Source organism: Chaetodon auriga, chromosome 12, assembly GCF_051107435.1.
Source record: "Chaetodon auriga isolate fChaAug3 chromosome 12, fChaAug3.hap1, whole genome shotgun sequence".
In the NCBI taxonomy this organism is placed as follows: Eukaryota; Metazoa; Chordata; class Actinopteri; order Chaetodontiformes; family Chaetodontidae; genus Chaetodon; species Chaetodon auriga.
Genome location: NC_135085.1, coordinates 22,832,771 through 22,847,613, shown reverse-complemented (window position 1 = coordinate 22,847,613; position 14,843 = coordinate 22,832,771). Strand labels below are relative to the sequence as shown.

The 14,843-nt window shown below is 43.7% G+C and overlaps 1 protein-coding gene across 1 annotated transcript in view; it reads right to left on the bottom strand.

Annotated features, from left to right (window-relative positions):
* The window catches only part of LOC143328977 (contactin-associated protein-like 4), an 85,581-nt gene extending 75,731 nt beyond the window's left edge, over window positions 1–9,850 (bottom strand). Inside the window, exon 1 of the mRNA XM_076744554.1 lies at window positions 9,450–9,850. Coding sequence (XP_076600669.1) covers window positions 9,450–9,534 — 85 coding nt within the window. The 5' untranslated portion in view covers window positions 9,535–9,850. The remainder of the gene's footprint in view (window positions 1–9,449) is intronic.
* Window positions 9,851–14,843: the final 4,993 nt, after the last annotated feature.

The following is a 14,843-nucleotide window of genomic DNA, read 5'->3' as shown; positions in this document are numbered from 1 at the left end:
GCTCCTCACTTAACTACCTGTTCCTGGCTTAATAAATCCAGATTCATGACTGGTGGCTCCAGGTTTGTTGTATCCTCGACTTCATCAGATCTCATTCATGGCTCCACTATGCCTGCACACATTTCCATAAATGACACTAAAGAAGAAATATGACAGGGATTTATGCTCAGCTGCTTTCCTTTTTCCTCATCCTGGCTCGAGCTGATGCTGCCCCCTCATGAATCACACAGGACCGGGAGGTTTCCTGGGAATTTCGCCACATTCACACCAAGCTGTAAGTTCTTCTTCTTTTCTTCTTCGTGCTTTGTTCTTCTCAGCGCAAAACACCAGTTCAGTGAAAAGCGATAAATTCCCATGGAACAAGGCTTTACCTCACCTAAAATACGCTCCGGTTTACACTTTCCATCCTCAGCATTTTCTTTACCAGATTAATCCTGGAGGAGATGAAGGATAGTTCATGAGCTCAGAGATTTAATCAAGCACTTCTAATATTCCCCTGGAGCCTCCGCCGCTTAAATAACCAACTCTTTCTTAAGGCACCCAATAGCCTTCATTGGGTGAGTAATAACATCCCCGAATTTATCATTCAGCCTCCAGCATCTCAATAATTTAATGTAACTCATATTAAATCCCTCCATAGCCTGCAGCAGCTGAATAATCAAACCGTTTTCTTCAACACTGAGCATGTGAATAACCAAACCACGCAGATCTCACGGCCTAATTAGCTGAGACGGTGGTCACCAAGTTCAAAGCAAAGAAAATATGATTACCTGTCCGTCACAGGAGCCCTCATCAAGTTTAACCACAGGACAACGGAGCAGAAGCCGCCTGAATATGAATGAATTTCACCTCTTCTTCAACAGTCTCTGTCATCCGACTCAAACTCACAAACAACTTTTTAAATGTGACTTTCAGGCAGGACTCAGGCAGGCGGAAACTACAAACTTTAAATTACATTAGTAGTATGTTAAAAAACTTGAGGCCGGACTGGAAACGCGGCGACTCGGAGGAAGCGGTGAGTCACCACCATTGAAACGCCCAGGGACGAAGGCGCAAATGCAAATCAGCACGCACACACACACATATACGCACACACACAGTGGGAGTGTAGTGGTGTTATCTGTCATTAGGCTAGGATTAAAGTCATTTAGCGTTCTTGAGATTATCTGTCATTAGGCTATGATTATAGCACACACTCCAGCAGCTTTAAATCAGCTCAGAGGGGAGATAAAAAACTTCAGGGAAGACTGAAGAGACCGAGAGAGAGCGAGCTGACGACGACTGGGAAAACAAAAACAGGGCTGAATGATGTGAGGAAAATGTGTTATCGGGATTCTTCTGACTGATGTGCTCCTGAAACTGTAATTATTTCCCAGAAATTCAACTGTACATTAAACGATTTATGAATGAGCCAAGAATCAAACTTATCTCCTCCTACATGAATAATCTGATGAAAGAATGAAGCTGCTCAGGTGAGGTCCTCCCTGTGCTCGTTCTCTTCAGAAAGCAGAACTTGTCACTTGCTACAGCTCGTTAAGGCTCTGATCATTATTATTATCATGTTATGTTGTTATCACAAAAGTGGCTCGATAGTTACGCTGCATTTAGAAAACTGCACCTTTTTGAAATGCAATTACTACGTAATTCTTGTCTTTCTGTCTGTTACATTTATTGTTAAATTAACCTGCAATCCTGCGTTTGTCCATCAAAACGGACACTAAATATCTGAAATAAGGTGACAGAGATGCTGGGATACAATGTGACTTCATACAGTTCTAATATCTGCCATTGGTCAGAGACAGCCTTCCTGTGAAGGCTCACAGGTGCAGCCAAGGTCCACCTGTCCAAAAGAGTCACCCTATACAGTAACTAGGCAGATATTTCTGCAAGCTGCTAACTAGCTCCCATTAGCCAATGTTACACTAAGCTCTAATCAATTTTGGGTGTACAGTAGTCAGCATTGGTTGAAGAAAGACTCTCAGTAAAGTGCTGTCTTCTTCTTCTTCTTCTTGCTGCTAGTATTTTCTTTTATTTGAAGGTTTTACCACCAGCAAACTGGCTAATTAGCTACACTGCTAGTAGGAACGACTGCAGACGTACAGACACACAGAAGCGATTCAGTCCCGCTGCTCAGAAGCTGAATTATTGCGATTGAAGAAACACAAATATTAAACCTCTCAGGACGTATTTCAGCTCCTTTAATTCACTCTGATAAACAGCGCTGGCCAGACCTTGCCCCTGGCACAGGCAGAGTACTGAAACAAATGAAATGTGGAGAGAAAGGTTGGCGTGGACGATTGTTAAGTGAATGATGTACTATAGGTGGTCTCTTTGGGGAGTAAGCGGCTGAAGGACAACTTATTGCTTTCAGAAGCTGTGGTTTTTGTTTGGTTTTGGCCTTTAAATGGCAGATTCTCCTCTGGGTCCAAAAGCTTTTCAATCAAGGTGATAAGGTCTTTGGCTCGGTGCAGCTTCTGATGACGATGCTCTTCATTCGTCCGTCCTCTCAACCCAAACCCTCAACTATAATGTACTTTCTTAAATGTTGTAAAATTTCTGTCAATCATCTGAAGACTTTATTGATCTGCTCAGCCTTCACCTCAGCCTTCATTCATCTTGAATTCAGCTAAGTTATTATTACCCTTGTACTTGCAAACAGGGTGCAAACAGTCTCAATACACAGTCCTTTGATAACTACTACAAGTGTTACACACATTTTTACTGTGTGAACTATTTTTTTAAATTGTAACATTTTTATCTACTAGATTTTGTGTGTTTGATTTTCTTTTCCCAGCTGCAGTGACTCATTTCCCCATTAAAGTTTCATTTCCTCTCATCTTCTTCTGGCTTTCTTTCTCAAAGGGAGCACAAACGCCGCCTTATCGATCCATCCGGAACCCTCCTCTGTCAATAATGACTAAAGTATCTATGTACATCTGTTTAATTGAATTACCCCTCGGGTACTTACAAACCTTACACCAGGAACAGTGACCTCATTATTTAATTCTCAAATTACATTTGATGGCACGATACAGTGGCTATAGAACAACGTGGCATCACTGTGAAGATCAATGAAGTGAATAAATTGTTCCCAGAGTGCTTTGATCTGTTTTTTTTCTGGGTACAGTTTGGTGCACAACATGCTCGACTGACCAGGGCTTAAGGCTGCGCTAAGACATTATTTTATATTAACAATAGGTTAAAACACTGCGGAATTTGAAAAGAAGTTGCTCTTGCAGAGAATTATCATGTGTGTCTGCTGTTATATCACATTGTGCATTTCAACCTGTTTTAACTTGTTTTAGTGTTCCAGGATACAAATTTACTATTTTAATTCACTCTCATTATTCTCATTAATCCTGTTTCCAGTGACAGCAGATAACAGTTTGCAGCAAAAAAAAAAAAAAAAAAAAAAAAAAAGACAACTAGACAAACTTAGCAACTAGCTAGTGCACATCGTGGAGCCTTTGGCAGCTAAACAGCCAGATATTTCCCTTAAGGGTTGGTGAAGACCAAAACTTGAGTTAAAAGAGAGTGAATATTAGACTTAAATTCATCAGGTGGCCAGAAAAAAAAAGTCCGAATCAAAGTCAACATTGCTCTGTCTCCTGGAGGCAACAGTTTCCCATAAAAACTCAGACACCATCAATTTCCACCTGTTACTTACATCCAAAAATACTAGAACACTGCTGAATGCAATGACAGGCAGTGCGGCTTTTGTTTGAAGATGTGCTTTCCTGCCTGACTGACTGCACTGCGATTTGACAGAAAACGATTCTGTAATCAAAAACCTCAGCAGTTATTGTCAGGCTTTGGTGTAGCTGTGCACAATTAAAAAGAGCTTCTCTCAAGAGTTGCCATTTTGCACCAGTGTGCAGCAATCAGACACAATTCATCATAAAAGACGTCATGTGGGGAACCAATTTTGCCCCCGAAGGAGCCTTTTCAAAGGCCTTATTACAGTGTACTTTGAACGACTGGGAGCAGCACTGTGACACTGTTCTCCCTCTCTACAGCCTTACTTCTTCTCTACTGGAAGCACGATTTTGAGGAAGATCTTGAGAGGCATCTGAGAAATGAAGCGCATGATGGAGAAGATGTTCCCCTTCAGCTCCACTGATGGATCAGATGTAATAGCAAGAATTAATTGTAAGATCTTTTTTTTTAAATCTAAGCAGGAATTTAAATCAAAAATAGGCTATTTGATCATTTACAGCCTGAACCTGATGAAGCCGTAACAGCAGACAGTCAGATGTTTCTCTTCAGGCAGCTGCATCTTTCCATTAATGTGCTTACAAAAACTTTGTTTTCCTGTTGTGTCTGAAACACAAAGGGCAGATCTAATTCATTTAAACCTGCAGAGGGGAGAGCAACATACTGTATATACAGCCAACACGCACACAGAACATCGAGTGAAAACCTGTTTTTAGCTGAGAGATAACTGTGCTTCGTTCTTTACGAGGACCAGCTTGAATGTAACACCTGCAGAGTGGGAGCATGTTTGGAAAACAAGGATGACTCTTCAAGGTTTGATGGCTGAAAGGACCCTCCTCCCATATCAGCATTTCTACAGTATAACAGTTAAAAAAAATGGAACAGACTTTTCTCTCAACATTACCCACAATGCAATTTAACGCTGACAGATCGGTTGATGATTTGGCTGCGTTGCGATGGTAGTGGCTCATGTAGCCTTGAGACACTGGCCTCACTAGTGCCCCCCAAGACCCGCAAACAGACTTTGTTGTGTAAAACCGTGAAACAAAACCTTTAAGTTTTGGTTTAAAGGTTAAACCTGGACTTAGTTTTAATGCATTATGTCAGCGAGGGTCCTCACACTATGATCCTCTTTGTCCAACTTTACTATAGAGTCTTATAATTACCATTAACGAGTGTGAAAGAAACACTCGAACTGCACCTCGATAACACAACCAAGCAACCAAAATCCTCCAGGCTGACATGTTTGGAACATACCAAGTGTACATCTTCAGAGGCAGCTGAAATCCAAACCAATCAAAGAATTCAGAGGATTTCTGAAGGCATCTGAGGAAAACCACCAGCTAACAATACAGCAAAGCTAATTAAATCCAGTAATTAATACAGACATAAATTCAGAGTACTGCAGTGCTCAGAGGAACAGTGAAATAAATCAGAACAAAACAAGTTGTAAGACAACAAAACTTTCTGAGGGCACAATTAGAGGCCCAGCAGCAAACCAATAAACAGTGAAGGAAGCAGAAAGCGTCTCTACCAGCTTCTCTCTGCTGCCTGTGAAGAGCAATGAAACAAACCTCTAGTGGGGTTATTATTGTGACGCAGGGAAGGTCTACTAAACACTCCTGCAGCTCTCACACAAATTTTGATTCAATGCCACATATTCAATCTTAAAATACAAAATCTATGACTGTCAGCATCTCTATTAAAACATTTGGACACACGAGGCTGGAGCAGCGGAGCACAGAGGCGGAGTGAGCTGTTCATTGGACGTCACCGTGCAGCCCTCCACCATCGGGCTGCGGGCACGTGCAGGGTTTGTGGAAAAAGTCTTAAAATGCATTTAATCCTGTTTCCTCAAAAAAGAGCTCAGAAGAAAATATTTTATTATTTTCTCTCGCTGAAGCCAGTAAGGTTTGTTATAAATGACTGTATGTACGTATGCATGTATGTGGGAGCATTTCCTAGAAAGCATATTCATCACCACAAAAGAACACACAGATGCTTGTTTTTACGTTATATGGTACTACCATGGAGTCAGGTGACCTTCCCATATTCTATTTTAGGAGCAGTTTCAGGTTAAGTCTTTCTCATCAACGCTTGGACTCGGGGATCAAACCACTATGGTTAACGTCCAGCCTGCTGAATCTCCTGAGTGATAACCTGCTGTCTCATTCTTAAAAAACGTTTCTGTGTTTACGTTAAGCTGCTTACGACACAGAATCAAACCTCTGAGGAAACGTTCTGAGGGTGAAGAACATCTCACCTTTTCCCTTTAACATCGGGAGTAACCTGCAGCACACATCAGTAAACGAACAAAACGCTCCCTCCAGCAGCTCTGAGGCACATTTTCGTTTACATCTAGTCATTTGGCTGCTCGTCTCTGAGCTGCTAAACACACAGCGACTCTTTCATGTTGTAACATCAGGCGGCGATTAAACGCACACTGACTTTACGGCCCTGAGGGACAGCTGCTTCACACAACGACTTCCTTCAATCGTATCACTACTGACTCATTCTCAGCTCCGGCTAACAAGTCATCGGAGCGCCATCTGCGGCTGTTAAAATATGTATTTCGACTGTGTTGTCATTTAGTAGCACCTCCATAATGAACAGTGAGCTGTCTGCGGGGAGGTGGAGACGTCAAGCTCAGCCTGAAACTTGCAGCTGGGCTCCCAGTTTTAAATTATTATGCTGCTGAGGTTTATGGTCCGAGCACGATGAGTGTGCTGCTGGGTCAGGCCGGGCGAGATAAACAAGAGAGATAGACCGAAACCAAAGCGGAAAAATAAGAACAGCAGCAGAAAATGCTGATTACAACGAGAACCGCACCGAACGAAAAGCGATAGTGAAATTTCAGTTTCGTAATTACTCATTATTTCTTAAGCTGTCAAACAGGCTCACAGCTGACATGCACACCTCCAAACTTGAGACCTCCCTCCCAAGAAGGACAACAGCATGAGTCATTTCAGCCCCAAAACAACATTTTCAATGTCCCCACAAGGAAGGCGAGTCCTCGCAGTGAGACTGAAAATGAGACACACAGCCCTCAGAGGCAAGTTTCAGTCCTCATGCCGGGTACCAGACATCAATACTTTCTCTGACCAAAATGTATCAGAAGCAACGAGCATCGAAAACTATCCAATTAGAGCAGAAAGCTGGCTTCCCATTAACATAATCCTGTTTACTGAATCTTTGGTCAAACACTTAATATCAAGGTGTTTCCGTCTACACTGCCTGGTCGGACCTTTCCTCGGGCCTGTGTGTGTGTGTGTGTGTGTGTACACACTGTGTTTGACTGTCATCAACCTCAATCCCCTTTTAGCTTTGGTGCAGACGCTATGAAGGGACAAATTCCATCTTTTTTTATTCTTGTCATGAAGTCAGGTGACCTCGAAAATACCTGCGGGGAGTAGAAATCCTGTAGATATAAATTCTCAAAGTCAGCAATCAATAAAGTATAATTATGGTAAAGAGTTCAAACTAGACACTGAAACACTTGAACCAATACCCAGCTCCAGTAGTATCAAACCATTCTCTCCCGCTCGGTCAGGAGGTTTTTGTTTGATATACAAAGCTCCATATTGAACAGTTGAACCGTATTAGCTGAATCCAAATATAACAACCTGAGAAGAAAACTATGAAACCACAGTGCAAGTCGGAGGAAAGCAGCAGGAGAGAGAAGAAAAACCGAGGGCGGAGGATGAAGGGATGTGGATATTAACCAGGGAGGAAAGGAAAACACAGGTAGAGAGACTAGAAAGGAGAAGAGGAGGAACTGAGAGGAAAGAGGGAGCGACACGGCAGCAGGAGCTCTGTGGTTCAGATGCAGCAGGAGTGCAGAGACCCAGGTAGGAGGGGAGGAGGAGAAGGATGGAGGGTATGAAAGGAAATAAGGGCATGTGTGCTGGGAGGACAAACAAGGAGGGAACAAGGCAGCAGGAAACAACAGGAAGAGCGAAAAGACGAGGGCTGAGAGAGACAAAGAGGAGGAGAATACAAAGAATCAGGTGTTTCATCAGGCTGGAGATGTTTCTTTCATGAAAGGAGGACGGATGAGGAGGTACACAGCCACCTACTCCAACTACACTCCTCTCATCCTTACTCTCCTCCTTCCTTCCTTCATCTGTGCAGCATTGTCTGACTCAGTAACATGAAACTGCAGCACAATCAGAATCCCACAAACACTTTTATACATAAAATATCTCAATATTCAGCTTTACTCTTTAGTTTCCTTTCAATTAACATCAAAGCTGAAAAATCATCTCATCAGACTCCACAGTATCATATATATTTTATACTGCTTGTTGCAGCTATATGTTGAGCATAATGAGTGAAGTATTCAAAGCCAAAACTCTGCGTTTCATGGCTGCACATCCCATCCAAATAAATATTATTTGTGCATCATTTTAAACATGTTTCTGCAAAATTCAGACACATTTGGTGTTTTTCAGAAGCTTTAGGCTTTGAAATAAAGATCTGTGGGTTTGACTGCATAGCATGAGTTTGCACTGTAGTAACTGTGGGGTTTAAGAGGATAAAAGACAATACAGGTGGGTGTGAGGAGAGACTGGAGAGGGTGAAAGAAGCAGGGAAGAAAGCCAAGGAACAAACAGAATGTGTAACATAAAGAGCAGAAATGAGGACAGGAGGGCACTGTGTTGAGGAAGAGGAGACGAAAACAGGGGAGGGATGGAGGACTTTTTCTGCCATCTGTTCCGATAGAGACATACATCACATACTATCCTCTCTCTCCTCCCGGATTTCCCTCCCTTTCTCTCTCTCTCCCCTGTCTCAGGCAGGGAAAGATATCGCCAGCACTCCCCTTCATATTCACACACAGCTTCACCTCTGGAAACCCACTAGCGTTGATGTGACTGAGTGAAGAAAGCCTGGAGTCAAAGCACCTCTCAGACCTGCATCCAACCTTTCCCCCTCTCACGCCTTCACCGTCTGGCTCCTCTCCGGAGAGTGAGAGCACAAACGTGGCTCGCTCCCAGGCTGCTCATCATGCTGCTCTGAGCACCAAATTAACCAGAAAGAAGAGAGATAACCTTGTTTTATGCACACTGTGGATGAGCTGGCGGCTGACGGTGGCAGGGATGCGTCTTTCAGCCTACAGAGGATGAAACACACAGCTGAGACCTTCTTTAACACTCAGCCCTGTGAAGTAGAAACCTTCTCTGTGCAGCAGCATCCTAACATGCAAAGCTCTCCACGAGGAATTATGACCGCAGTCAGCCGGAGACCCATAAAACCAGTCATTAAAATCTAGTAAAAGGCATGAAATGAGGCACGGGGGGTTGGATAAAAGTTGGCTTCTAAAAAGACGCAGAAGACACGTTCTGCTTAAACGTTCATGTAAGAATAACGATGCCATTCATTAATAAAAGTGATCCGGTTCTCCTCAATACGATAAACTTAAATCACCATTCACATCAAACATCCTCAACTCTCTTATTTCTCTTTAACACCGGGCGCCGATGCGCAACCGATACGCGCAAAACCCAACAGCATTCAAGCCACGGACCGTCCTGCGCTTTCCCCAGATTAACATGGAGAACAAATGAGACAAACAGATGAAATATCGCTGAATCCAGAAAACAGAGGTCCCATGTTTTTTCCAGGCGGCGTGACAGAAAACCGAAGCCCCGTTTCAAACCGCCTCTCCGGGTCTGCGCTGCCCGGACTCGCTCCGTCTCCTCCGGGAAAAGTGAAAAAGCGCACGGCCTGCTCACCTTCTCCGGCGGTCCCGCACGAGCTGGAGAGAAGCAGGGCGACCTGAACGATAATCCCAGCGACTCTTTTAGTCCCCAGATCCATGATGAAGCGGCGGGAGGCTGCAGAGAAGCCCGGCGGGTGCTGGAGGAGAGAGACGGCCAACCTCTCCTCTCCAGCTCCAAGAGAGATCTCCTCCACCCCGACTGAAGGAGGAGAGGAGGAGGAGAGAGAGAGGGAGAGGGAGGGAGGTTTACTACGCGGTGACAGCTCCAACTTCAGTGCGCCTCCTCCTCCTCAGAAAGCTCCCCTTCAGTCCCTGGAGCGGTTTCCAAGACCCTCTGCAGTGCCAAAATGGGTCCTCCAGTTTCCCATCCGCCTCTGCGCTGCGCTGCTGTCAGTTAAAGCTCCACTGAGCATCATTCACCGGGCAGAGAGGGCAATCAACCCCACCGTGCGCACACACACACGGACACTTCATTATTTGCACATTTTATGTCCCTGAACAGATGGCCAACCTGCTGAAAAATATTGGCTTGGGCCAAATTTTTGACCTTAGAAAATTTACAGCAAAAAGTTCGGAATTTCCTGTAAAAGTGAAAGAAGAATTTGTTCATGAATCCATCAGGACACTAAGTTTGAAAGACTTTCCTTAATTCTTAGTAGCTATTAGCTGCTTTCAAGCTTGTGATCTTCTAAATTTGGTCACAGAATTAAAGATGAAGATCACTCTTACTGTATGGAGGTCACTGTATGTATGCTGTATTAGTTTTGCAAAATATAAATTCAAATATTAAAGATTTACATCACTATTAGAAGGTTCAGGTCAGACATGCTGACTTTATTCCAGATTAACTCTTTACCTCTTCACTCAGAACGGGTCTACTTCCTGGAGCTGGTTGCATCTGCTGCCCATATGTTCAAACTTAGCCCATTTCTGTCATGAAATAAATCCTTTTATTCACAGTTTATAAGTGATGTTAACGTCAGGTTTGTCATGCAGCTGCTCAACCTTTTCACCTGGCTGTTGGTGTCTGTATTTTACATGACCTGCTTTACTTTAGCGATGAAATTTCACTTTGTAAACGCTTTGTTTGAACATACCAACTCTCTTCATTCATCTCTTGGCAACAAAGCAAACAAGTGTATTTTCCAAAAATATCAAACTATGCCTTCACCGTGACATTTAGCAACACTCAGAGTTTGAGTGCTGCTTGTTGGTGACCACCTCCTGGTTCCGGTTGTTAGGGAATTCATCCACTTTGAACCCAAACAAAAATGATGCCCTCTCTGAGCAACACTGCTGTGAGTTCAATGCTATCTATTCACGACAATACGATGGAAAACAACAAAATCTGGGCTTCTTATCACCCTCAATCAAAGCAGCTAAACTCTGGGACCATGAGGTTCACTAGAAACTCTCCTAAAAAGGACCGCAACGCCAGCGCTGATCAAAACAGCTCAACCGCTCAGCAGGCCGCAGCTAAAGCAGCCCAGAGGAAATGGAGCCGCTGGCCAGTGTCTGATTACCAACCTCTGGACATCTTCAGCGCGACGGCAGAGGATCCTGGTTCAGCCTCGTGGAGCGAGGCAGAAGAGCTGTGTGAGGTCTTCATCAGGATGAAGGAAGTGGAGTTAGGCAACATGATAGAAGAAAGCTCTGGCTTCCAGGAGTGTAAGTACACAATGACAATAATTAGCTGTGCTGCAATTAGAGAGCCCACTTTAGAGCCAGGGGAGTCAGTAGAGTTGGTTGTTGTGCAATTTCCAACGTTGATAATCATCAGCAAAACTATCAGTCAGTCACAATCGATACAATTAGAAAGTTTCACAATCTCCTCATCTCATTTGAGTCTGCGTCACAGGAAAAATGACACGCGTACTGGAAAAGAGACTTTTAGGAAAATACGTGATGACGTTATTAATGCACAATATCTGCCACTTTGATGGTCCACCTGTCCTTCAGGTAAAGGCCGGAACATCAAGTACTGCAGGATACAGAAGACCAGGGGAAGACGGAAATGAAGACACCACCGAGAAAGACGACTAATTGCTGGAAATACTGTAACAGCCTGTTTGATGCTGTCACAGAGGCCACCGTCCAAATCGTCTTTCATTTTAAAGTACAGATTATTTCTCAAAATACCTTCAAACAACAATCAAACTGTAATTTCAGCACTGCTTTGAGTGGCTGATTCCCAGTCTAAAGGATGCATGTTATAATATTCTGCTTTCTTGCTTTCATTTAGAGGCTAAGAAGATTAAATAAATGAGTCTTATTGCGACTGCTCATCCACATGTTTTTTTACAGTGTAATCTGTGTGAGCAGAGCAGCCGTGCGAGTACACAGAGCTCCAAAACAATAGTTGTTCCTACTGTTCGATCCCAGAGGGCCTCTGTGCTCTTCAGGCCAAGAAGTCCACAAATTCTCTCATGTCAAAGAGCTGCTGCAACAGAAAAAACAAAAAAACAAAAACACTCAGTGCGTCTCTGTGCGCATGTTTTTATGATTTTATTCATCTTCAATTAGAGCATAAAAAACAGTGGAAGCACTGGCACATAAAGCACGCGAGTTAAACGTTACTGAAGCTTCCAGTGAGGAGACCCGTGCGGAGCGATGAGGAGGCCCTGACCTTCCTCATACATGAAGCAAACCTCCTCATGTCGCTCTTCTTCTGCAGTGGTTCACTGGCACCCACTTAGCATTTCCTCGTACCAATTTTCTCCAAATTCAGATTCAGAAACTCCAGCTGAAATCTGCACTGTTTGAATGGAAGGTATTGGCTTTACACAAGAGTGAATGCGGGCTGGTTATAATCACAACAGGTGGGAACGAGGAATCAATACACAGCAGGAGTTTCAGACCAATCTGTGTAACAAAGAACCGCCTGGGGATGAGGTTATGGTGTCATGTTCGGCAGATCAAGTCCAGCGCTGAATATTAACGAACACATTTGTGTCAGAGGGGTTTTTGGTCAAGAAGAAGCCCTGAAAACAGAGAGCAGAGGGGGAGGCGAGCAGAGAGCCGGCAGGGGAATCTGATAATGGAAACCTACTGAGAGTATAGACAGCAGGGGAATCAGACGATAAAAAACCTGTTGAGAGCAAACACAGCGGGGGAATCAGATAACAGTGAAGCCAGAGTCAGAGAAACAAGGGATCACACACACACGCACACACACTCAACAAGAGCGTCACACACCTCGGTGGCCCACGGACACACCTCACACAGAGAAAGCAGCTGGATGTCGAATGTCCAGATCAGACGGGTGACAGATTATAAAACTTTGCGGACCTGAGATACGTAAAAACACACGGAGAGGAAACAGCAGGCCGCCGGTCGCAGCAAAGATTTGAAACTTAATAACACACCCTGAGAGTCAAACACAAAGAGTGACACACACACACACACACACACACACACACACACACACACACAAAGCACAGAGGCAGGTCAGATAAGAGGAAACAGAAAATGAAAATTCCCAAAAAGTTTGAAGCAGGGAAAGAAGCAGTGGGCAGAGGACTGAAGCTCCAGCAAGCAGCTGAGCTAAGACACCGTCTCAGCTTTCATCAATGGAAAAAAAAAAGAGGACAGCAACACAAAAATGCTACTTCTGTTTTGTTAAGGGAAGATTAGCTGTTGCTGCGGTTTGGAGAAACTGGGCCACAAAGGGGAAAGTTGGAAAAGCAATTTGTCTCATTGCAAAGAGAAATGTGGCTCGTTTTCGCTGACTGAGCTGTACTTTGGCTTTTACAGATTTTTATTCCACAAGTTGAAGGAATAACAGTCTTCATTATTAATGAATAATGTGCGGCTGAAGGCCGAGCGAGTAGACTGTGTCTAAGAAGTGACTCAGCGGTAAACATGATAGTGGCACTCAGCCTCCCTCCTACACCAGCTCACACTGCCTTTTGTTGGCAGAAGTGATCCAGTCAAACCTGGACGGAGCTCATAAACAAACGGCTTGTTGGTTTGGAGATTTCGGCAGAAGGAAGGAATATTCATACGGGTGAGAGTGTCTCAGCCTCGTCACACTGAGCTGCTGACAGATGTCAACCTCTGCTTCAATCCGTAAAGGTACAGACATGTCAGCCGCACACATTTCCATGAAAAGGGTCAAATCAGCAGGAAACAGACGTGACCGTAAAGCAATAGTTAGAAATTCAGATGAGAAACAACTCTGCTATCTGTGCCTAAAGTATGAAGCTGGAGCTAGAATTGATTAGCTTAGCTTATCTCATCTTAGCGTAAAGACTGGAAGCAGGGGGGTGCAGCCATCCTGTCAGTCCAGAGTTCATCAATAGGTCCACTAACGCCTCTAAAACAGACTAATTAACACACTGTGTTTTAATCCACAGACAGAAATCTAAACGAACATCTGGATGGTTCAGAACATCTCACTAGGAATAGAAGCTAACGCAAAGCTAACATGGCTAAAATGATACGTGGCTAACAACAACTTTTAAATAAATTTGATCCTCTTAACTCTTTAATAACGGCTTAAAACTAGAACATTTTCCAGCTGTGAACGCAGCTTGATTTTTAACATTGAAAGAAAATATTGCTGTTTGTCTCCATCTGATGGTGAAAAAAACACCACGCACCTGCTTTTATTTTGAAAGTAGGGGTGAGCGTGAACAGCTTTGATTGTGGCGAGTGTGACAATCTTTGTTGCTGGCTCAGATGTATTTACACAATTCCTCCTGAAGGCTCAAATCATCTGCTGCTCGTCCTCTGTTGCTGGTGTACCTCCACAAAAACATGTTCTTATTTGTTCATTCGGCCATGGACTCTCAAAGGAAGCCTCACTATCAACCCCTCTCCCCTCTTCACGGAGGAGTTTCCGTCTCTGGCCACGTAAGCCGGTCAAAGCTGTTCTTATGTTTTGAACCAGCCGTCCCGGTGGAGAGGCAGCGCGTTACTTCTGCACCACATCATCATCAATGGAGTGTTTTTTCCTCCTCTCCATGGTAACTTCTAAGCAGATGCTGAATGGACTTTGGAAAAAGAGAAAGGAGCGCAGCGTGAGAATGAGCCGAGAGGAAGTGAGAGGCTGGTCTGTGAGAATAAAAGTGAGAGTGAGCGATATTATGAGTGTGATGAGTTTTAATGATGAATTCATCTGTCTGCATCTTTAACCTCGAGGTGGAGCGTCTCCATTTAGTTTGCTCTGCTACCGTTTTAACAGCAGATTTGGGAACATTTTTTATACATAATTGGGGAAAGTGTGAATATTTGAGAAAATATTGACTCAGGACTTGTTACTAATTCTGTGTGATTCTCTGGATGAATATTGATGAGGAACAGAAGCTTTTCATGTGAGCGAGTTTGCTGCAGTGTCTCGTCTGATGCCGTCAATGTCAACAATCATGTTCGTTGTGATGTTTCGCTCCAAAAATCAGGATTAAGA